This window comes from Pleurodeles waltl, chromosome 12, assembly GCF_031143425.1.
Source record: "Pleurodeles waltl isolate 20211129_DDA chromosome 12, aPleWal1.hap1.20221129, whole genome shotgun sequence".
NCBI lineage: Eukaryota > Metazoa > Chordata > Amphibia > Caudata > Salamandridae > Pleurodeles > Pleurodeles waltl.
This window is the reverse complement of record NC_090451.1, coordinates 605,666,486-605,691,807: the sequence shown is the minus strand read 5'-3', so window position 1 is coordinate 605,691,807 and position 25,322 is coordinate 605,666,486. Positions and strand designations below refer to the sequence as shown.

General features: G+C 41.7%; 1 protein-coding gene across 1 annotated transcript in view; it reads right to left on the bottom strand.

Moving 5' to 3' along the window:
* The window catches only part of INSRR (insulin receptor related receptor), a 449,037-nt gene that overhangs the window by 114,781 nt on the left and 308,934 nt on the right, over positions 1–25,322 (bottom strand). Inside the window, exons 12-13 of the mRNA XM_069217860.1 lie at positions 7,843–8,108; positions 5,600–5,736 (exon numbers count right to left, since the gene is read on the bottom strand). Of these exons, the coding sequence (XP_069073961.1) occupies positions 5,600–5,736; positions 7,843–8,108 (403 nt within the window). The remainder of the gene's footprint in view (positions 1–5,599; positions 5,737–7,842; positions 8,109–25,322) is intronic.

The window sequence follows — 25,322 nt, the reverse complement described above, 5'->3', positions numbered from 1 at the left end:
CAGGAACCTAAGAAGCAGCGAGATGAATGCAGATTGGTAGGAGGACTATGTGAGAGAAAGCACATTATTTTGTGAAATAGCCAACATTTTTTAAGTCTTTCCATGAGAGAGAGGGAGAGTGTGTGTGTGCGTTTTTGTTGTGTGTAAAACTCCTTGTGACATCCGACAGACACCTCACCATACCCGACTGAAAGCACCTGTACCAAACTATATATCACAAAGTGCATTTATGAGGGGGGTGTAACACCCCAAATACCCCCTGCTGAAGCTATGCCCCTGTGTATATTATGGGCCCTGGTGTCTCCTGGGAGCTACTGTCATTCATTAAGGATGAGTCTGACGTAATCCAGTTGTTATGCGTTTTCTACCCAGATAACAGGACTGCATATTTAGGAAGGCAGAACTTCAGAATGTGGGAGACTGAGTACATCACACCATCAGTATCTGTTGGGCTGTATGGCTAGCTCATAGTGCCTCACGCAAACCCCACACCTAATGGGGTCGAAGGTTATTTTGGCAACCTGAATATGACACTCTGATTCCCCAGTGAAGTTGTGGAAACAAATCTCACCCTTTTGTGATATTACTCATGCATAAACAGATGAAACACAAAAACATGCAAGATACGTTTTCAATACATTTCTTGAAACAATGGCAATCTGGCATGTAGAGAATGAGCTGCGATAATTAGACAGATGAAACAAAGCAAAGTAATCAGCATTACAAACATAGTAAAGAGATAAACAATCCCACCATGGTGAATGTGGTTCTAGACATTTTACAGTTTCCTGCTTAATTCTAAGTCTACGCTGAGAGCCTTGCAGGTGTGCCCATCTGCCTCGCATGATCTAAGGGATTAGCCCCAACCCCATACCTGGAAACAGTGTCAGGAGTTGGCCTGTGATGTAGATGGCAATCCTCTCAGGAGGCTGGTAGATTAGGGGCAGCCAAACTGAATGATGCACAGCATGTGTCCCAAGATGGTCATGGCCAGAATGCCCCCTGCCCCTTCTGGGTCAGTGCACCGTTTATTTAATAAGGCCATACTGTGTTGGAGGCAGTGCTCTGATGGCATGCAGTCTCTAAATGTTTGAAGCTGTCTCCTGAATGGACAACATAAGAACTAGGATATCATGAACAGTGTTCCTAGCCTAGAACAGAATGTACATATTACATGTTGTGCAAAGGCTGACTAAACAAGCAATTTGTACTAAAGATTCATAGAATGCTATCATCCAAGAAAAACAGATAAATGTAATTGCTAAAGAAGCTTAGCTAAAATGAATAAAATATGAATATGCTTACTGGTCCATAGGCGACATGGATGCTTTTGAGGGCAACGTCTAAAACAAGGTAGAGTGAATACAGATTCTAGTCAAGGGAAGAAAGATTCAAAAGGATATGGAAGAACTCTAAGATTGTTAGTAAATGATTTATGAATTTGGTGCTTAAAAATGTAAAAACCCAAGTAAGCTTTTGTAGGGTTGTTTACAAGATGCAAGTTTTAGTTTTTGGGCATCCTTGTAGAATTCATGGCATAAATTGAACACAGTCCTTGTCTGATTGGGTGCCTTGAGTATGGGTTAGTTAAAGTAAGCATTTTTGGTCACTTTATAGCTTTTGGTAGCCTCTTTTGACTGATTTATTGTCGGTTTCACCTTTTTGAGACTGTGACTTGCATTATTACTTTCCATTTGTGGTTGGTGCCTTTTAACAGCACAAGATCCCTGATGAACCATTTTTTTTTTTTTTTTTTTTACAAAGTATGAGATCCACCGCTGGTTGGCTAGTTTTCACCTAGATAAGAATGTCCAACGTGGAGGTACAGATCATCAAGCAACTTGTTGTGGTCAAGGCAAATGGTCCATTTTGGAAATGCTATGGTGTCAGAAGGTGTGATCAGTCAGTTAGGATGTTACAGAGCACAGCTCTTAAAAACATGTAATTTTGCACAAATCAAAAAGGTTCTGATATCTGATTAGTAGGCGTCATGCCTCAAGGGACGTCACAACTAAGGGGGATAAAAACCACACACAAAATCCTGGCAGTACACCAAATCAAATGGAATTTCCTACAGTGTTGATTTATTTTCTTTCCCAAAGTTTCTGGAACATGTATTCTGTTTGTCTAGCCCAGACCTCAAACAAACCCTAGCAGAGTAGTCACAACCATTTAGGACGTTTATGGTAAGAGAATGATCAATTGTCCTTCTACCTAGAAAAGGACGACATCCTTCACCCAGCATCACCTGTATTGGAAGTCAAACTCATGTAGGCTAATTCCTATTCTTAGGGAATAGATGATATTTGAATGTAGTTCATCTGCATTGCTTTTTAATACAGAAGTGACCTGTTCATCTGTAAAACAACTTTCAATAATGGCTCATCCAAGACACTAATCTCAACTGAATGGTACGGTTGATGTGCCTTTTGTTGGACAATTGTCCTAGTTATTGTGCTTCCAGTAATAGATCACTGAAGGGCCATCAGAGCATATCCAGCTTATTTTGTGCACTGAGTGGGATAAAGGATTTCAAATTATTTTGGAAATTAGTGGCAGACAAAGGTAGCTCTCAAGGTATGGAGAATTACCCTGTAATCCAGCCAGAAATCTGGGTGACACATTTAAAAAATGTATATAGAAAACCTCAAATTAGTAGTACAACTATCTCTCTATTACATTTTATGAACTTCTGTCTAATCCATCAACTGCTGGGAGAGCTATACTACCTAAATTTGCCCTGGACTTTTTCTCCTTAAAAGAAACAACTTTGGCTCTCCAATCAGCTCGTAAAGGTAAGGCCCCTGGGTTGGATGGCATCCCTGGTGATTTATATCTGTCCCTACCTACAACTTGGTCTCTGTATCTAAATGCACTCAGCAATGAGATATTGAGGGGGGTAGGACTTCCCCCCACGTGGCAAGGAGCAATCATAGTCCCTATCTATAAGAAAGGGCCAAGGGAAGAACCTACAAATTATAGGCAAATTAGCCTACTTGATGTCAGTCCAAAAATATTCAGCAAGCAGGTATTGAACAGACTACAGGCATGGATAGAGGATTATCATATTCTTTCCGACTTCCAGGCAGGATTTAGGAAAGGAATGAGCACAATAGATCAGGTATTTAGGATTAACCTCCTCTGCTGGAAATATTTGTCACTAAAGAAGAGTCATTTGTATGTAGCTTTTATTTATTTAAAAGCTGCTTTTGACATGGTCCCACGGGACCCACTGTGGAATGTTTTGGAGAGTTACCAACTTGATGGAGAACTATTAAGTCTGATAAGGTATCTACATGAGGGGACGTACGCTCAAGTACGTTGGTCCCAAAGTGGTGATTTAACAGAAGCTATACCTGTCAACAGGGGGGTGAGGCAGGGGTGCATTCTGGCCCCAACATTGTTTAATCTCTACATTAATGGCGCGGCGGACCAACTGTTGCACTCCAGCCATGATGCCCCAAAGCTAGCTGGAGCCTTTGTCCCCATTTTAATGTTCGCTGACGATACCTTATTAATTTCGAGAACACCCATGGGCTTGCGAAATGAACTGGATGCTTTTTATAATTTCTGTTTTAAAAGAGGACTTGAAATAAATCCAACAAAATCAAAGTTCATGGCTTTCAATCCGCATAAAGTGTTTAGGGGGAAAATGACCATAGCAGGCCAACCAGTGGAGAGAGTCAGCCAATTTGATTACCTGGGGATTAGGCTAAGTGATGACCAAAGATGGTCGGCGCAGATTGGGAAGAGTCTGACAGTCCTTAGGCAGAGGTCAACAGTGATAGGGAGTAAAATTGCTAATATCTCGGACGGGAGATATCACCTGCTATTACTGTCTACAAAGCAGTGGCAGTTGCAGCTTCAACCTATGGTGCTGAGCTTTGGGGACACACTAACTCTAGGTGTTTGACCACTGTAGAAAACCGTTTCCTATGAAATTTCCTGCGACTGCCGATGAATACCCCTCTCACCCCCCTTAGATTTGACCTAGCTTTAAATGAGATACATAACGAAATTGCATTAAGACCACTCAAGTATTGGGTTCGTCTTTGGACTTCTGAGTATCTGTCTACCCTCCATATAGTATTAGATGAGTTCCTTTTAGGTGACTGTGCACTAAAGATCCCTTGGTTCAGACACATCAGAGATATGTGTAAACTCCTTAATATGGAGGAGGTGTGGAGTGCTCCTCATAACCTGACCAAGGAAGTTAAAGAGCGCATAAATAGGTGCTATTGGGAGAACATCCTGGTGCAAACTTGGTATAAAAATCAAGGCAGTCGGACCCTGCAGTTTCTAGACCATAAATGCAGTCCCAAATTTGAGGCCTATATGGACAATGTAAATCCTCCCTATACTAAAACACTTTTCATTAAGTTCAGGTTAGGGATCCTCCCGCTCAAGTCATTTACTGCGAGATGGAGAGTGGAGGACCGTAATTCAATATTTTGCCATTTTTGCAAAAAGACAACAGAGTCACTTGCGCACTTTATGTTCTTTTGCCCTATATATTTGGCACCTAGGAAGAAGTGGATTGCCCCGTTATGTAGGTTAATGGGGATAAGGGAATGGAATACAGCATTACGCCTCATGATAACTGATACAAACGATAAAATAGTTTTTTCAGTGGCGAGATATCTGCAAAGCGCATGGGCTATAAGAACCAGAGAATTGCCATAATTGTGTGTTTTAACATATTGGTTTTAGTTATTTAATACAATAATTTGTCAACTGACTGGAGTTAAGATATAATGGTCCATTAACTTTTTATATTTAATATTATAGGATTTTAAGATTTTAAGAACAATGTTTGTTTTGCACTGTCTTATAATTACGTGATTTTATAACTTATCCAGGGTTCTTAATGTATAATGTGGCACTTTTTGTTTATTCTTTTTATAACTGACATGTTGCTTAATTATGATATGGTGTTTAATTGCTCACTTTTATGGCTTCTAGCCGAAATAAAGTTACTATTGATTGATTGATTGAGTGGGATACAGTCTGCATGTTTTATGTGAAAAAAGTAATGCAGCTATTTTTTGGTAAACGTGTTCCAATTCAGGCATAAATACACATTGGGTGTCGCAGTCATACTAATTAATACAAATCCATACCCTAAGCAAATCAAACAGGACATTATGACAATTCGGAAAATCACTGTGTCTGTAATCGATCTAACATTTATCATAAAAAATACAGGTTCTGGAAATAAATATATTTTTGTCTACAATTGCCTTACCTGAAACAGAATATTTACTTTGTAGCCCATGGGTAACCTTAATTGCCTGTTTTAGCCAGGATTCAGCACATGTACCATTAACACATTTTTCCTGTAAATCGCCAAAACATGTACTTTTGCACACCTCCATGTGTACAATTCTTGTTTAGTTATTTATTCAGACAATCAACTACACCATAATTCCAAGAGATGAAACTTCCCATCAGAACTTTAGCCGGAGAATATTGATTTCCAGAATCAGACTTTAAATGAAGCTTTAATATGTGTGTAGGCGTCAAATCGCAATTGAGTAACTTCAGCTAAAACTTCACATAATAGTAGAAAGCACTGCAAAAAATAATTGTAATCTAGTACCTCAGATTCCCGACTGTATTTGATCTCGTACTTCAAGATGAGTCCATTGGGGTTCTGAGGCTCATTCCACTTCAGTAAAATGCTATTCTTGCTGATGTGGTCCCAGGTGATGTTTCCTGGTATGTTGTCTGCCAGGGCTGGGGAAATTGATGAGTTGAAAATATAAGCCCATGATAAACATCTTCCATTTGTGTAGTCATGCACAATATCACGGAGTGTCAGTACTATAGGGTTCTGCATTGAATACAATTGGCGCCAATCTCACTTCTTACTATTTGTCAGATGCTCTCTATCCAAATAAAACGCTAAGGCCATCCCCCTAAGAGGGTTCATTCAATCAATACATTTTGAGGCTTGTGGCGTGTGCAGTGGTTACACAAAATGACGGGGCCCCCATACACAATGTGACGAGAGAGATCCAAGTTTCCATACTTTACGTCATCGGCGTTTTGCTGAAGGGGGCCCTCTGAACGGTTGGGCCCCTTGGACATTTGGGAGATGGGGGCCTGCACCACATGGGTAAAGCAAAATCCCAGAAACAGCCAATGACTTCATCTTTCCAATATTACTTCAATCACTATACAGCTGGTAGTTTACCATTCACAGACACAATCTTTCTATATTCTTTCTATTTTCTGACATCTCATGAACAAAATGCACATGCCACTCTGGTATTCACATGCTAATTCATGCACAGAAAGCAACAAGGTATCACATACCTCTTTTTCCACTTGAAATACGTCACAGAATTGTAAGGATGGAATAGGATGGTGGCTGCCTAGTGTTAACATATCTGCTATAGTTGCAAAAAGTGACTGGGTGACTTAAGGATTCCCACTAGAGTCTTTTTTGTTGTCTCACTACTGTGCTCCTGTAGATTACAAATATATGAGAATTGCCAACTTCCTCTGATACACTGTGTAAATCAGCCCATTCATGTCCTCGCAAGTAGGAACGTTTACAGTGATTGCTGTCGCCACACCCCTATCAGTCTGGTACCATTCCAGGTCTCGTTTGTGTCATTTTCTATTGCTTGTCTAGGTGTCTTTGGCTCCCTTGCATTTTATTCTGTATAAAAGGAGGTACAATATAAATTAGAACACTGGATAGTTCCGAGCTACAACGAAGAGCGAAGAAGATGCTTTTTTCTATCAAGGTTGAATTTAGAATATTCTACCCTTAGGGACAGACGTGCTATTAGCAGTATAGCCCTCTGCCTTATGTCCTTCCCGTTGTCACAAGCCCTCGTTGTAGTGCGTCACCTACAGCTCAGAGCCTCAGACCAACAACGTATGCAGAGGGCCTTTAACAGCCCCTGTAGCCCTCTGTAGTGGACTATAATGGGTGACTATATATCGAGTGGCATTTCAGTACAGGATACACAACCTGAGCCTATTTCACTAGCAATGTAATTTATGCATTCACTGCTGGTTACCAAACCCAAAGGCCTGACTGAGGGACGCTTGGATTCTTGTTCACATTAGCTTACTGTAAAGGAAAATATATCTCTGTTTAATGTAACTGTAACCACTGCGGACACGCTTTCTTGTTCATGTTAACTGTGCCCAAAAAGCGCCCTTCAATAGTATATCAAACCCCTCTTCCCCGTCCTGTCTCCTGAGACGAGAAAGTGGTGATTAACTGGTTCAGCTGGAAAAGTTTACATGGTGTTACATTTGAAGGTCGTTTTCTTTCTTTCTCATGTCCTCAGATCCCAGCACCTGCGGCTCCATTTGTGAATCTGTGACTCAAGGAATTAGTACTATACGAGCAGTTAGTGAGGGAGTCCTGCACAAACATTGAGTATTGCCAGAAGGAATGTCCTCCTCCTCCTGGTAGGCACCCCCTTTACTGCCAAGGGCATCATTCCACAAGTCATCCCAATGGGAGTAGCTGCAATGTGCGTGTAAAACACAAAGCCACAACACAGATTTGTAAATTCCAATTCCTGCATGTTATTCCACAAATTCCCATAATTTAAAGTCGTTAATAGCTAGTAGAAAGTTACTATGATGTGGGTGTTGCCCAAGAGTTATTAGTCTTTCTGCGATTGATAGCCCCAGAGGTGGTGGTGTGGATGGGGGGCAGATACTGGATTCTACCCAATTTTTAACCCTGCCCCAAATCTAATTCATGCCCCAGGAAAATGTAATCTTGGAAATGAGTATGATGCTCAAGCCAAAGAAAAAATGTGAATAAAGAAAATCTATCGTGGGGAACAGCAGTGTAAATGAAATACTTACGTTCTGGCATGGTCCTGGCGAAGACGTAGGTAGCCGCACTACAACCAACAGTGTGGGCTGCATGATTGCAGGCATGTATGTCAATGCGGTACTCGGTGAAATGACGTAGATTGGAGATGACCATCCGATCCCGGAAGACTTTGTCCTGATTGATTGGGAAATCAATGTAAGTGGTCTGATTCGCTGAACTCTCCGGGGTAGAGCCATTGGGGGACTGATGAGCCCCAACAGCTACCAATGGGGCATCCCGCCGCCTCCGGACTGGTCTGCAGAAGAGAAACAAGAATGGTGTCAGCAGGCTGCACAACACTCCGCCAGCTCCCACAGTGTTTGAAAGACTGGAGTTCAAACAGCTTCCCGTTATTGGTTCTACATCAGCTAGTAAGCAAGACAGCTTTTCAATTTAGAAATTTTGATCATGAAACACCAAACAACTGTGGAAATCACAGTTTGCTGACAGATTGACACGTCTTTCCTATATTATTTGCTCAATTTCACCCAGATGCTTTCTGTAAGATTTTATTGGCAGAACATGTTAACTGAAAACATGATAGAGCAGTTTTACTGGGTAGCTCTGAATCCTCATTAGTTCAGAAACTTCCATTTTCCCCTGTAATAGGAAAACCAAGAACATGGTAATCAGGGCATCCGTCTTCCTAGAGCCATGATGCAATCAACGCACCTGCTTTGAGGCCTATCACTGCAAACCCTTTAAGCATTCAATTGCAAATACATTTCTTTCCTAGTATGACTAAAGCTTAAAGCAGTACCTCTGTGATACTCCGGCAGGCATCAAGAAAATGACAGTAGAGGTCCTATATTTAATTCAGAGGTACTCTTGCCCCAAAATAAATTTTTACAGCAAAGGACAGATCACTTTTGCTAGCATTAAATTTATGTGGCCATTGAGTTCTTTATAGCATCTTTTTCTAAACCAACCCAAAATGTATTTGGCAGGGAAGCAAAGGTTTATGTACTGTGCATGCTACTGTGCATGTCATCAGCATGCAGAGTGCTATATTACAGAGTAATAACTATAATTATATTTAAGGTGATTCCTGATCGCACACAGTTTAGTACCATTATAAAAATCAAAACTCAATTTTCCTTAACACAAAAATGTACACTGACATTATACCTTTTTTTTTTTTTTTTAAGAGAAATAATATTTCCCTGGATAATGGAGTTGTTAACTTCTCAGTATTCGCCTGCTCTACGTCCACTTCTTTAGTCAAATTAGCAGGATTGCTTTATTATTTGTGCACCAAGCCTTAGATTTGGCTTTCCGGTAGAAAGCGATTTGAGTAGGACATGTACATTCTTGCACTGGAGGAGGTTGTGATCCATAGAAAATACCGGTTACCCCTTCAGGCTTAAAACGTGAATGCCTTTCTTAGATTGCTGTGTGCAGATAAACATATGGTATGATTATACTTGAAGCGACATGTGCGAGACATGTTTTATTGGGAATTTCAAGGCAAATGGTTAAGATACTGAAAACAGGCTTGAATACATGCAAGCTTTTTATGAACCCTGAACCATGGCGGATGCTTTGATTAATGCCACACCGTAAAGATCTTCAAACAGGCGTGTAATGCAAGCCTCGGTGGTACAGAGGGGCCCTGGGCCCTCCAGGGTCCCAAACCTTTCAGGATGCCCCCATTATGGCCGAAAAGCCAATTAATATCTGTGATACATGAATGCCTCATGGGACAGTCTGCATTCTGCATGGAGGCCTGGTCATTTGGCATCACATCACCTCACGTCCTTGAACGCATCTACACACCAAAGAAAGTGTAAAAAGCCTCCCTCTCAGAGGGGACCTCGATCATCTGCTCCCAGGTGAATCAGATGAAGTGGCCGGTGTCATGGCAGGCACCATCACTCCCAACAAGAGTGGCCCTTCATTCTTTGCTAGGTGAAGCAGTGCGGACTGATGGAAGTGTGCCAGTCTGGAGACTTACTCGCCTCACCTTCTGTGAAGGGGAGCCAGATGCCGTGTCTCGATGTGAAAGTACAGTTGTTGGTCACCAGCCTGGGCTGTGCGCACTTTGTCTGCAGGGCCAAAACTATTAAACACTTTACTGTGATATGAGTGGTCACATGAGAGCATGGTGTCCATTCAAAGCAGGGATACATTAATCACTTAGCAAGTATTATGGAGTGGACATTTCCTTAAAGCACTCGCTTTTTGTCTTTGCAAGAGCTGTAGCTGGTGAAGGAAAGTGTGTGGTAATCTGTCTAAGGAGTGTACCGAGGAAACAAAACAGGAAAAAGTAACCTACACTAATGATCTGAGAGTTGTACCTGCTCCACAGAACTAGCCTCGTATACTAAGTCTGTTGCAAGAGTGCTGTGGATTGCTGGCCATGTGCATAGCACGGCCAGGGCCTTGCACCGCAGGGAGTAGGCACAGACTCATGTAACGTAGCAGTACTACAAAGGACCACGATGGACTGACAGGACAGACAGGTAGGGTAGTCTTCTTTAGTTGACACCTCAGCCATCAGTTCACCAGCAACTGACAACGCTTTAAGGTCCCAAGTCTCCCCATCATACATCTAGGACCTGACAGAGCACTTATGACAGCACAAGATTGTAAGACTTCACAACTCCCCGACTGATTTGAGCAGGAAGGAAGGAAGTATGTGGATGACAATTATGTGGTTGTTTGTCCAACATTTTAAGAGAGTTTTTGGTCTTAAGTGACTGAATGAATTATCTTCCTGTATCAGTTGTTTTAACTGCTTTTGATAGTTTCTTTATATTATTATTTTTATAATTTGTTGTTTTAGTTTTGTTTAATTGATTGCGGCGCATAATGGGGACTGCAAGTATGCATCAGTGCTCTGTTTCTGTCTGAGGCTGGATAATCATTGAAGCTTTTGAAACAGCTGGAGGGAAGGAACTGACTCCTCTAAAGAAAGCAGTGTGTTATTTCCTATTTGGGGTGGAATGATATTCGATTTCTGAGAGTCAACCAAACGATAGTGTGGGTGCAGTGGAGATGATGCTGGGCACATCTCAATATATCAGGAGGAAATTTTGCTACCCGTGTGTTAGAGAGGTGCACGTTTTTGGTGGTCGTGCAAGGGTGGAATGGCAGACAGAAAAGTGTAATGAGATCGCTCTTTTGGGGAATTTGGTGGACGTATTTATATGTGATCAGCCTGCAAGGTGCACGAAGAAACCGCAATGCAATAAAAACTACTTTCCAAGAACACTGCAATGAAAGAAGTGATTGATATTTCTGAATATGTGGAACATGTGGGAGAAAAGAGTAAGTGGTGTGATGTGATGAGTGAAACTGTGGAATAAGTATGCCCTGAGCAAGGAAGGTTTAGGAGTGAGTGAAATATGAAGAATGGGAGGCACAAGTGTAACTGACCAGGAAACATACCCACTAGTGATGTGAGGACAGAATATGACAGATCAAAAGGAGCTGGAATTAAAGCAGATCCTAATGTGGAGGAGAGAGGTATGTTGGGGACAGAACCGACCAGTTTTGTTGACCCCTAAAAGATGTTTAGACAAACTGCCTACCCTAGAAAAATGTAATAGAGCCATAGAGGGGATGCTGGCTAGCTTTAAACTACCTAAAGTTATAAACAGGGCGGAACAGGCCTTTAATCAAATATGGCATTCTCCCAGTGGGCTGGCTTCAGTGAAGGCCAGGTAGTAAAGCACAGGGTTATGCTGGTGCCTCTGGCACTTTCGCCATCTTCCTGAGATTAATTGTAGCATGCACAGGGGCTACCAGAGAGAAAAAGAAGGGGAGTGAGCAATGGGGAACAAGCAAACGATCAGAAAGGGAAGAGAGAGAGAATGATAATGGATGGAAAGAAAGATTCAGCGAGGAGAGCAAGGGAGCAGGGCTGGTTTGAGTTTTTTGCCAGTCCACCAATCTTTATAAAGAAGATTTGGTAGTTGAATATTAGAGGGTGAAACTAGGTCTGCCATTAGAAGAGAGTGCACTTCTCAAGATGTATCAGAAAAATAGTGAATGATCAGTGATACTGACACGGGCAGAAAGAGCTTTCTTACAACTACAAACGTGGATAGGATATCCCTTAAAACAACAACGGTAGAGGCCTTGTTCCGTGTTTATGGAATAAACGAACAACTGAACCCCATTCCTGTTATAAATAAAGATTACTTTTTTTTTAAGGCGCTGCCTTTTTTTTGGTCGGTGTACTCAGATCACCAGAAAACCGGTATATAGGAGGAGAGGCTGAGTAAAAAAATATGACAGTGTGCGTGTGTGTGTCTGTTGGAGGGTGGGGGGAGGTGGTTGCCACCCAGGACTAGTGCTGCAGGTACTGGAACCAATGCACCATAAATACGAGGTGGGGTGCACTCGAGGTGGGGTGCACTCTGTACGCCTGAAAGGTTTCGAAGTTTACGAAGGAGGCCCAGCCATGGGAACAAGAAGGGCATAGGAGAGGGTCACTACGGGGGAATATCTTGAATGTCATGTGGAACTTAGGGGTGTGTGAGGTGAAGAAGTGATGGATGTAGTGCCCACGATCTAGTGTTTCTGCCAGTCACTCTGCTGAGGGCTGGTCTTACATACACACCCCACACCCACCCAACACAGGCGTCACCAGTCAGGTGACCCCACCAATAAAAGGGGCTGAGCGCACGTGCCTGTGGCCAGTTCCTACTACCCCACTACTGTGTCTGCATCTGATACTTCGGTAGCATGAGGGCCTAGGGCCCCCAACACTACAATGGATACTGGATATGTGACCAAATGTCGCCATGTTCACTATGTTTGGTTCCTGTATATGTTGTTTCTTTTGTTTGCCATGATTGTTTGTATCTTGACAACTTCGGGCCTATCGAAGAATACAAAAAAGATAAAAATTCACCTGACAAAGTATGGCAGACAGAACTTAGCAAAGTTAGCAGTGTGAAGCATTGATTGTCTTGATCCTGAAAAACAAGCAAAAGAATAACACTGGACTATATTTAGCTAAGCAGCACTTTTCAACCTAGCAGGGATAATTCAAGCAACCTCATGTTAGCCTCAAAATGATCATAAGGTCGCCCTGTGAGTGTAAAGAAAGAGCGACTGGCAGGTGTAAATACTCGGTTGTTCATGTGTATTACCTAGGTGCTAGTGGGAACCGGTTTTATGATCATGGTAATATGACAAATTAAACTATTGGAAAGTCAGTTCCTATGCATCATCTCCACAGGCAAAAGGGTCAATATGAGAAACAAAAAAAAAATTTAACCTGGTAAAATGAGAGGAATTTAACAACAGTCAGCCTTGAGCACTTGCTCGCTGTGCCACCTGTCGGCCGTATAAACATCAATTAGTGCAAACAAACACTAGCCAACATGGTAACTAAATAAAATAGAAACCAGGCTTCAGCCAAATAGAAATCTCAGCCTGGGAGTGCACACCCTTCGTGTTTGCAGGGGTGATTTTTTGGCGTTGTTATTGTAAGCAGGTATCCCTATTGATGACAGGTCAGAATGTCGAGAGCCAGTCTGAACAGTCAAACCACGATGCAGCAAGAGAATTAGTGGGCGGATAAACCAGAATTAAATTCGAGTTGTAGTTCCTGCAGGAAATCCACCTTTTCTCTGTGGTCGCCCTATAAGTTTCATTTTTTTCTGGACACTATTTTTGCTGCCTTTAACACTGGCCATTTTACTCTTGAAAACCTGGAGTGCAGTGTGATTTTGTGGTATTATTATATCTTTACTGGTGCTATCATCTTGTTCTGATTAGGACATTGTACGGTGTTCACAGTGATTTAATTTGCAACATTTGTTCATGATTCTAAGAGAGGAGCTGGAGCTGCGGTGCCAGGGCTGCTCTTACGTGCACTGATGTTCCACTGTTGCTGGGCGAGAGTTTACTTCAATATAATAAATACTTTTTATGGATCATCGATGTGGAGGTAGTCTTTACATATAGTGCTTGTGATACCTTATTTACAAAGGTAAATTGGCTCACTGATTGTCTCATTTAACTTGCCTGTCCAGCCATGGTATATGATGTACAAAATGTACCTATTGTACCATCCACTATAGAGGCAGTGCAGACATGGCTTTCGGCCATTCCAGTGTAGCCTGACTGCTGCAGTGTAAAACCCGCAGTGCGACCTGTTAAACGCTTTTTGACAGGTAAATACTTTACTTTTAAATATTAATAGGCGACCTCTAAGCACGCCTTGTACCTCACACGGTAATGGCATGGCAAGCAACAAAACAATGGTTTTAACCCAGATCTGTGACTAGGGGTGAATGTTTGATTTATTCAGCATTCCGCCCATCATCTGTTTTTTTTGCATTTGTCACCGTAAGTGGTAAGGGTATATCCAGACATGGATCCTGTGCTTTCTATGCCACCGGCTTTGACCTAGCCTTGCTGATGAGGGGTGTTAACCTGAAACCGGAGATGCTTGTTTCCAGTCCAGGGAGGACCTGGCCTAGCAGTTCGGCCTGGACTGCTTCCATGAGGATCTGGGTCAAGACTGATTTGCATATGGCTGTGTCCAAGACGGAATGGCATGAGCAGCAAAAAAAACGATTGATTTAACCCAGATCTCTGACTGAGGGTGAGTGTTTGATATAATGAGCATTCCGTCCATCATCTGTTCTTTTTGCACATGGTAAGGAGCATGGAATTTAAAAGTTGTACATGTGGAAAATTAATGTTACCATGTACCAACAGTGACGATGCTCCAAAGGATATTTTCACTATGGCACATTGGACTAACTGTCCTATGTAGAAAACCTGAGCATAGATTAAAATATTAAGACTGCTAACTCAGGAATGGTATTGCCAAAAAACATATTTAAATGACTATTTTGAATAGTTATTAATAACCCTATTTGATGGTGAAGTCGGATTTTTAATAAATATTAAAGAAAGTATCTCTTAGAAAGTTGCCTTTATGCTGCTGAAGCTCCTGGAGGCAATTTTACATTGACTCTCCAGGAACTAGGAGCCTGTATGTAACCTGAATGGGGTGTGAATGTGGAAATTCTCAGTCTGACTGACAGGGCATCCTGAATAGGCAAAAAGGAGGCCTCAGAGTTCAGTAGAAAATTCAGGCTGGGGCTGTAGTCACAATGTTCACACAAAAGCATCAAGTCCTGCCTGGCTGGTCTGGTTGAGGCACAGTTGTACAACACAATATCGAAAACAACTATGTTGGAATAAAGAAATATTGGTAAAAAATATCAATCACACAAATGTCATCACCTTATGCTTAAACAATAAAGCAAACATAGAACACAAAAATCACTGTTTAAAATATCTAAAATACCAAAATATCAAAAACCCACAGCAAACATCTTTACAAAAGAGCACAATATCAAACCTGTAAATATAAATTATAAAAAAATATATATTGCATGTTGAAACCTTGCTGCCTTTAAAAAATATAATTGTATAAAGATATAGGAAATATACCATTTTAAAGCCCACAAAATAAAGAAAAACAATACTGATACCTCATTCAATATGTAGAACACTACACACATCTCAAAAATAACAGGCAACCAAATATTACCATTAAATACAATAGTATAGCTATAATTAAAATCCAAACTACTATTCTAAAACAATGTTAAGTACTAAATACACATTCAAATATTTAAAAATATTTAATATAAAATAATTATTAACCATACAAACACAAAATCAAATATTTGTAAATGCACATGAATAGCAAAACTTTTAACTTAAACTCAAAAAGCAATATGCATTTTATTATGTTCCCCTTACATGGCAAATGCCAACACATCAAACTGAGAATTGGAAGAATATCACCTTTCCTAAATACACTGAACAAACATTAAAAATGAGTAAACATTAATTATTACAACGCAACCTAAAGTAAAGTATAGTTAAAAAAAAGAGTAAGCAAGCCAAGAAAAACAGACCTATTTTTGAAACGTCAATCCACAATTTTTTTTTTTTTTTTTAACAGGCAAAAATCAAGCACCTATCCGACAACGTTCCAACAAAAACAAAGCCCACAGAAATCATCTTTACAAAAGAGCACAATATCAAACCTGTAAATATAAATTATTAAAAAATATATATTGTATGTCGAAACCTTGCTGCCTTTTAAAAATATATTTGTACAAACGTATAGGAAATATACCATTTTAAAGCCAACAGATATAAAGCTAGAAAAAGCCACTTGCAACAGATCTCAAAAAGGAAAACTGATATTGATTCATAATGGATAAACGTATTCAAGAGAGGAGAAGAACATAAAATATATATTAGAAATGTACGAAGTATTGTTTGAATGCATGTTATAGCAGGGGTGCAACTAAAAACGAAATTGTAAAAAATTTTAGAGATCATAATCACCCACTAAATCGAAGATAGAAATAGGTTACATACCTTAGGGAAGCCAGAACTAATTTATCAGAACCCAAAGGAACTTCTTTAAAAAATATCATACCAAGGTTCCTGACTAAGCTGCAGGGCAACTTCTGGGCATCCCAAACTTGAATGGCTCATAGTCAGAACCAGAAAAGCAACAACTGCTGCCCCTAAAAAAGCTGCAGACATAAATATACCTGATAATTTACCTGCAACACGTGAGTAACAGGTCCTTAGGGATGATATACCCTTTTTCATGCTAAATTAAGACTTTCTCTTTTATCTTTTTTTAGTGCAATCTTTTGTTACTCTATGATAACTCTAACAATAACTGAAGAACAATAATTTATGCAACAGAAAACAATCAGCAACGTTTAATACAAAGTAACATGCAAATGATGGACAGTACGTATAAATAGTGCCCTGCCCTACTTATGCAAATATACACAATGCTCAGTGAATACCACAACACAACCATACCTTTAGTGTACACACTTTTTCCTAGCACAGTGCAACATTCCCAAACTACTAACTAAAATAAAATTCATAACTAACAACTATAATCCATAAAAGGGAATTATTAACTTTATACAGTAATATATATGCATTAAATATACCCACATCCAGCTATAGCAGAGTGTTTCTATAATTTATATAATAAGAATATATGGGGGCAGCTTCAAAAATCTTCAATTAGTGTAGGGAACTAAAAATAAATTTGTCTAGCTAAAGCCGCATAAATAGAAGCAGCAACCCTCTATAACCTCCTCATGGAGTCACACTATGACCAAACATACGAAAACAAACTAATGGGGTAATTATGACTTTGTCAGTCCCACCATGGGACCGCCAATGCCGTGGGGAAGACACCACCGCCATGCTAGTGGCATCTCCCCCTTTAGTATCACAATTTTCCTGCCCTGCTGACTGGCGGGAACATTGTAAAATGACGTTCCCGCCGGGCTGACAGGCGGGAACAGTGCTACAGTATTGGCCTCATCTCCCTTAAAGGAGCTGAGGCCAATACAGACAGTGCTGGGCAGTGGGGGCCTGCACTGCCCATGCCATGGAGTGCAGCGGTCCTACTCCCATCGCGAGTGTGGAGTTCTGAAGACTGCCACACTCTGAATGAGGCCCTAAGTCCCCCTGTAGGATATTTAGAACATACTTGGGTTGGCATACTGCACCATTCAGGTGACAGACTCCAAATCAAATATCAAATAACATTGTGGAACGTATATAATAGTACCATGACACAGCAAGTCAAAACAAATAATGCAGTGGAACAGTGGCACAACCCCTTTTAAGGCACACAAGGCGGAAGCCACCATACAATCTACCAACTTCCTGGAAATTTGAAAAATTGAAAAAAAGCTACAAGCAATTTAGAATATAGGAATTAACAACCTAACTAAAACCAAAAATATCAAAACGAACCAAAGAAATGTATCAAATACTACAATGTAAACTATAAATATTTGGTGACAACCAAGGTCTATAATGTCTAAAACTAAAACACAACTGCAAATACAAAAATTGAAACAATGTGATTTATTTATTAATGTTACTTTAATAATTTTACCAATCAGTCTAAAATTTAGATTTTATTAAGAACAAAATTCATTCCGGCTTTGAAGTAGAAATTACAAAAATAAATAATACATTTACAGTGAACCCACAAATACCACCTCTAAAAACTCAACACCTGAGCCCAATTAACAAAAAACATACAATTAATGTATACCACACAACTGACTATAACAACAAATCAACTATAAAAGCAAGAAATATTTCACAACCATTACAGATAAAATATATAAGTTTTGATGCTGATGGCCATCATCTCAATATAATCCATCAAAAGACAAATCCCCCAAAATACAGAAAAAAGACCTCCCAAAAGAATAAGAAATTCAAAGTGTAAAAACATATTGGCAGGTAAAAACAATACTCCTCTGAAACCATCAAAATGTATTTCATTTAGAAGTATATAAAAATGCATGCAAAAAAAGAGGACAAAACCTGGATCCAGATTAAAAAACCTGTAAAAAAAAAAAAAAAACACAAAGGGCCTGATTAGGAGTGTGGCGGTCTCGGACCGCAACACTCGCAGTGGCTGTTGGACCGCCACAGTTGTGGCGGCCCGACTGCCACATTACAAGGTTGGTTGGCAGCCCTGCCATCCTACTGCTGTCTCCGCCAGGATCTTTGATCCCGACTTGCTGACGGTGGGTGCAGGTTGCAAACAGCCAGGTTGGCACTGACCTCAGCGCCATCCTGCTGATTACAACCTGGTTCTCTGCCAGCCAACAGGTGCAGGCGGCCACAGGGGGGCCCCTGCACTGGATAGACCAACTACATGTCCAGCGCAGGGGTCCACTTGCCCAGCACCCTCTTAATGCGCACTGTCTGCTGTGCAGACAGTGCGCATTGCAAGGGTGCTGGTGCCCCCTGTGGGCGGCAGCATTGTAGAGCCGGCGACAGTGCTGCTGCCACTCTCCTGCTGGACTGACAGGTGGAAACTTTGGTTTCTGATGGTCAGCCCAGAAGGAAAGACATAATGGGGCCGGCGGGGAGGTCCGCCAAACCTATAATCAGGGCCAAAATGTCTGCCCATAAGGCACAAACAAACCCTTAAAAATAACAATTAAAATAGCATTAAGTTTTATATAACATACACTTACTACACCGTACAATAATATTATCTTAAAAGATACATAATATATTAAGGAGTACTAAATGAATTTATGCTAACCCTAAACAATCACCCACATTTACAAAACCCTGCAAAGTAGCTTAAAATTACTCTTACCTGACCTGTAGATCAAAAACAGGAAACCACGGCAAAACTAAAGCTGGAACGACTGAAAATGAGGTTCACATGCTAAAAAGTAAAGTAGTGGCAAAGCAATGGATGCTAAATCAACATACAAATGACCACCGATCCATAGACAACAATTGAGGGGGGATGCCAGTGAGCCCACAGCAATATGGCTGCGTTGTAGTACAGCTCTGCCAACCGGGACTTCTAATCTGACAAATATCCTGCCATTCACCAGCCCAGTTGCAGCAAAACAGAGCCTATATGCGAGAGAGGCTGAGGAAACTCTAATGGCCCCATAATATGACCCTTGGGGCTCCTCTAATGAAAATAGCAGCCCACGAATGCCTGCCCCATGGGCCACTCTAATATGATGGTGCTTGTGGAGGGCCGGTATTAAGGCGATACACAGCAGGCCTGGAGCAGTGACTCCTAGCAGCCCAATGACCTCCGGTGAGGAGCGCCAACTGCTGTGGGTGACGGTGAACAGATGTGATTAGTGGGGGAAATGCAGATCCAACAGGTGATGAACAGCAACCCTGAATGATCGAAGGTGGCCAACTGAAGAGGTGAGGCAGTGGCAGGCTGTTCAAGGGCACTTGAGACATCGGTGTGACTGTGAGCAGCTGGTGGTGGTGGGAGAGATGCTGATCTGGCCAGCGAAGAAGAGAAGTCATGCATGAGCGAAGACACTAAAACAAAAAGTACGGCATCAGCGGACCACCCAGGGATGCTTGAGGCATCAGGAATGGCGGGAGTGTGGCCCTGCCTCCTGAAGACACAGTGACCCCATTGGGCAGTCTAATTCTGTGGACCACTCTCCTAAACACAGCTTTTTTGCCTCGCAGCCCATATCCTGCGGCCGGATCTTGGAGAGGCCCCTGCTCCCACATTCTAAACACCACCTATATCACTGGGATACTCCATGACTTGGATTGCACTCGCCTGTTGTGCTGTAACCATTCATTACTTGACTGTGAGAGTGGGAAGGAGCAGGGATTCCGTTCCATTTTGGAACCTACTGCTGCTCTCTTGTGGTGGGGTTGCTGTCTGGACTGGGGCCTATCCTACTGATGTTGGGACCTGGTGCATATCCTCAGACCTCTATCAGGGTGGACCTCGCATGCTGATCCCTCGACCCAGTTTGATGGCTGCGGAGGTCTGTGGGTGGCCGAGATGGGTGAATAAGGCTGGAGTGGAGAGGCTGCTTGCCCCTACTCCGCTTCTGGACTCCTAAACCTTTGTATATGACTTCACACGCTTCACCACTGAAGAGATTATGGGCCTCACTACCAGTCTGGCGGTCCGACTGCCAGATTACGACTCTGGAGGTCGGACCACCAGGGGACCACCGCCACCCCCAGGAGCATGGTTCTCAACAGAGTGGCAGCAGTCAGAATCGTGGTCAGCCATGGTGGCACTGAGTTCAGCACCACTGTGCTGATCACAAGTCCTTTTTTGCCAGCCTTTTCATGGCAGTTTCCCTGCCATTAAAAGGCTGGGGTAAGGTAAGTGCTAGGGGCCACAGGGGGACCGTGCACTGCCCACAATCATGTCATGGGCAGTGCAGGGGCCCACCTGTCCAGCACCCTTGCAATGTGCACTGTCTGCTACAGCTCTGTGTGATGGCATTGGCCTCGGCTCTATGAGGATTCAAGACCAATGCTTCAGCTCGTTTTCCACTAGGGTAACTGGCAGAAACCTTTTAATAAGGAGGTTTCCGCCGGTCAGCCCAGTGGAAACATTGTAATCGGCCGGGGGAAGGAGACCGCCAGCTCTGCGGTGGTCTCCTCTCTACAGGGCTGGGAGTCCGACGGTCAGCCCACCAGTCTCCTAATGAGGCCCAATATCCTGAGGCATGCTGGTGGTGGCAGACATACCCTGGCTGTGGTGCAGGCGCTAGTCGATGTGCCTGTGGCCCTCTTCACCACTAAAGCACTGCTGCACTACTTGGGGGCTGTCTACTGCATGGGACAAACCGCGAGCTATATACGGTAATCAGTGGTAAACCCCCATGGATTGAGCAGGAGCAAACCTGCTGGCGACAATGGGAAAAACAGATTTCAGCCAAACATGCAGAATTTCAAGTCTAGGCACTCTGCCAAGCCCCCACAGGAGATACTGTCAGACCAGGAACAGGAAGTGAGATACCAGGATGCATCTGCCCTGGAGACCACGGTGATGGCAATGCAGCAGAGTCTACAGTCCATCGATGGGAAAACTGATTCGCTGAACCTGTGAATGTAGCAGAGCAGCGGCTATGTACTGTGGGAGATAATCTACAATCTCCTACCTCAACAGGAGATCACGTCCAGATTGCATTCTTGCAAGAGACACACTTAGCATGTGACACAGAGCAGACCATTGGTGCTCGCTGGGCGGTGTATAGACTGGCTTCCTCCTCCTATTCTAGAGGTGTTCTTAATCTGTTGAAGCGTGCGGTGCCGTTTACAGCTATGCATTCCATGGTGGATGAGCAGGGCTGATTTGCGATAATAAAGGGAAGCCTTTACAGTACTAAATTAACTGTGGAAAAAAACACTTATGGCCTTAACTTGGATGATCCTGAATTCTGTCTGACACTCTGGCATCACATCCACACCTTTATGCTGGCAGCAACTGTGTGGGGAAGGCATCTAAACACATACTTAAACCCAAAAATGGACCAGCCAGCCAGGACATAGTGGCGTGGTGAACAATCTGCAAAGATTGTGCAGGATAGAATGGAGGACTACAGGATCATAGATATATGGAGGCTCCGGCCCCCAACTCAAAGGTACATTAACCTCCTCTGTACATGGGTTGTGGTCTCGACTAAACTACTGGTTAGTATCCTGAGAGATTTGTGCCTGGATGATGGAGGTCACACACCTGCCTAAAACTATGTCTGACCATGCCCCTGTAACGCTACTGATCACAATCCCAACCCATACTCCCACTCCATTCATGTGATGCTTCCAGGCGATGGCCCTCTTGGATCCAGTGTTCCGGGATGGTCTCTGCTCAGCTACTGTTGAACAAGAATGCTGGCTCTGTGGAAGAGGTGGACACACTATGGAAGGCCTTCAAGGTCTCAATCGGGGGGGGTGCGTTGGCATGCAGGCGGGAGTGTTGAGGGCCATACGCACACAGATGTCAGAGACCCCCTTCCCTTCCTATTTATCACCTGTAATTTGGGGAAACATGAAGTTTGAGTGATTCTATGGTCAGAGCATCACTTGGTCAAAGTCGGTCAAATTGCCCCTGACAGCATGGAGTCTAGTTTACCCACTTGACTTTCCCTTAGTGTGGAGCATGGACCCTGTTAAATATCTGGGCATCTGGATTCATAGCGATCTGGAAGTGGTGATATGCTACAGTTATGGCAAGCCATCTTGCGATTAGAGGACCAAGTCTCCAGGTGGTCACAACTGCAGCTGCCTTTAACAGACAGGATAGCCATCATGAAAATGGTAATGCTGTCCAATTTCCTGTGCCTACTTAAAAATATTCGAATTATACTATCACAACAATTCATTAAAAATTTCTGGCAAACATGATCACACTTACATGAGCAGGGAAGCAATTTAGGATTAGATGGGATGTACTCACACTTCCATATGCCCAGAGGAGGTCTCAATGCACATGACTTACAACTATATTGCTTATGTGCTCAGGCCCAATTTTGTGCGTTATTGGTACGTCCCGCATGAATATATTCAGCACGTTGCAGTGGAGCATGATGGCGCTTACCCCATTCCATTGTAGGCTTTACTGCCACATAAACATGAGGGGGTGACACGAACAGAAATCAACAGTAGCAAGCACTTGGAGCACAAGCTGGCAAGACCCTTTATATGCACCAGCATTCCCTCTACGTTTCACCATGCTATATCGGTTACATGGGAGGGTGAGGTGCTGGGCCTACTTGGTCATGCTGGGTTGAAAAACATGGGTGACACCTACCCCAATGGCAGTTCCATAGCCCTCAATGATATTTCACACATGCACCAGCCTACCCAGTTATTGACATTTACATACTATCGCCTTAGAGCACAAGTTCTATCCCAGGTTCCCTGCAGAGCTCCTTACACTTTATCATTACAAACACTGCTCACAAGTATCATGCGCAGGAGTCTGGTCACTAAATTGTATATAGTGGTGCAGGCAGATAGACCACCGACCCCAGATAGGGAGCTGGAGAAATGGAATGCAGTGCTTGATAGGCAGATGGAATTGGTTGTTTGGGAGTTTTACTGAGCAAAGATGGGTATACTTACATCCAACTGTAATTTGTGCATTATGCACTTTAAATATCTACAACTAATGTGCTATACACCTGCCAACTGTGCAAATATGGTCTGAGGGGTATGCAAACTGTGTAAGCTGTAGAACACCAGATGCAGACTTTCTGCATCTAGCCTGGTTGTGCGCTTCTGTCAGAAGATTCTGGACTCAAATCAAGGCATGGGGGAAATTGTGTTGGAACCAGTGGACTGCAGCCCTGGAGTGTGTTTACTGGGACTGGTAAAAGGCTTCCAACTGGCCAATGGTAACTTTGTGGCAGTTGCCCTGTTGCTGGCAACACAGAGAGCTGCTTTGCATTGGGGCAAAAGAGCAGTACCTAACAATCAGCAATGGCTCACAGATTTGGCGTAATATAGGGACCATTAGAACTATATGCAGAAGAACTGCTGTGACCCTCATGGCTGAAAGACATTTGTGGCCCTCTTACTACATATCTGCTGTCAGTCTTTGAGGAGTCATAGGGGGAGGGGTCAAGAGAGGACGTGGGCTTTACTGGATGTGTAATTTAGTGTATGCACTTGGAGTTATATTATTGCACACAGAATCTGAACCGAACAACTGTATGTGGCACCAATAGGGGCAATGTTGATATACTCTTTGTTCATTTTGAAAAAGCAAAAAAAGAAAATAGATAACAATAAAAAAAAAAAGTTTAATAAGAATTTTTTTAAGTTCAAAACAATGTAATAATGTTTAAAATTGTTTAAAAATATGCAAAATATAATGACATTAAAATATGAAAATATATTAAAAAGTGCTAACAATTATAATTAAATGTAACATACAATACTTAAAATGTAAAAATATATACATGTATTTTTCAAAATGCTGTAAAACATTTTTGTGAATAAATATTCTTTGACAAAAAAGTACTGTAAAAAAATTGTTTCTGAAGTGGTAAAATATGGAAACATGTAAAGCCTATATGTGAAATGTTATGTAAATTATAAAAAGGAATATAAAAATCTTTATAGCAGTGACAATGAATAAATAGTTGTAAAAATGCAATAGAGAATAAAAATATGTAAACATGAAAAAGTGATAGTGCCTCTACAAACACAACTGCTTCTGTAAATATAAATGTAACAGCAAAAAATGTGTTACAATTATTTTCAGTATTGCAAATACACTACTTCCGACAAAACCTTTACACTTCAAAGACATTTTATTGTTCCCATTCCAAACTAAGCTGCATTGGGAAAAACAGTGGACATTGAAGGATGTTAGATTACTATTACCGCTTCAAACAACCCTACACTGAGGAAAGCTTTGGACATTGAAGGGGGGTAGATTTACTATTCCCACTCTAATCTCAGCTATATCAGGGAAAGTGTTGGGCAGTCAAGGGGTTACATTTACTGCTCTCACTCCTATGTCACATACATTCAGAGTAAGTATAGATAGTGAAGGATTTAGATTTACTCTTCCCACTCCAATCTAAGCTACACAGGCGGATATGTTGGACGTTGAAGGAGGTTAGATTTCCTATTCCAACTCTAATCTAAGCTATATTGGAAAAAGCAATGGACACTGAAGAGGATTATTTACTATTTCCACTCCAATCTAAGCTAAATTGGGGAAAGTGTTGGAGACTGGAGGGGATACATTTACTATTCCCACCACAGTTTAAGCTACTTTGGGAAAGCCTGTTTCATTTTAATGGGAGTATATTTAATATTCCTCTCAAATAAAACCATATACTAAAAACACAGTAAATATAATATAAAATTCAGCACAAATAAAAATCCTGTTTATGTTTACAAATCTTAAAATAAAACAAAGTTCTACAATAAATACAGCTCTTAACGTTTAATAAACGCATTGCAAAATAACATTTTAATTAGCCTACCTTACAATATGCTTTAGGAATTCTGTAGATTACAACTATTTATTTTTTTACAATTGCCAAACAATTGCATTTAGTATACATTTTTAAAAATATCAATTTTAACATTTAAACACTCCCTGATTAAAAAATATTAAAAAATGAATTTTTATAAATATATGAAC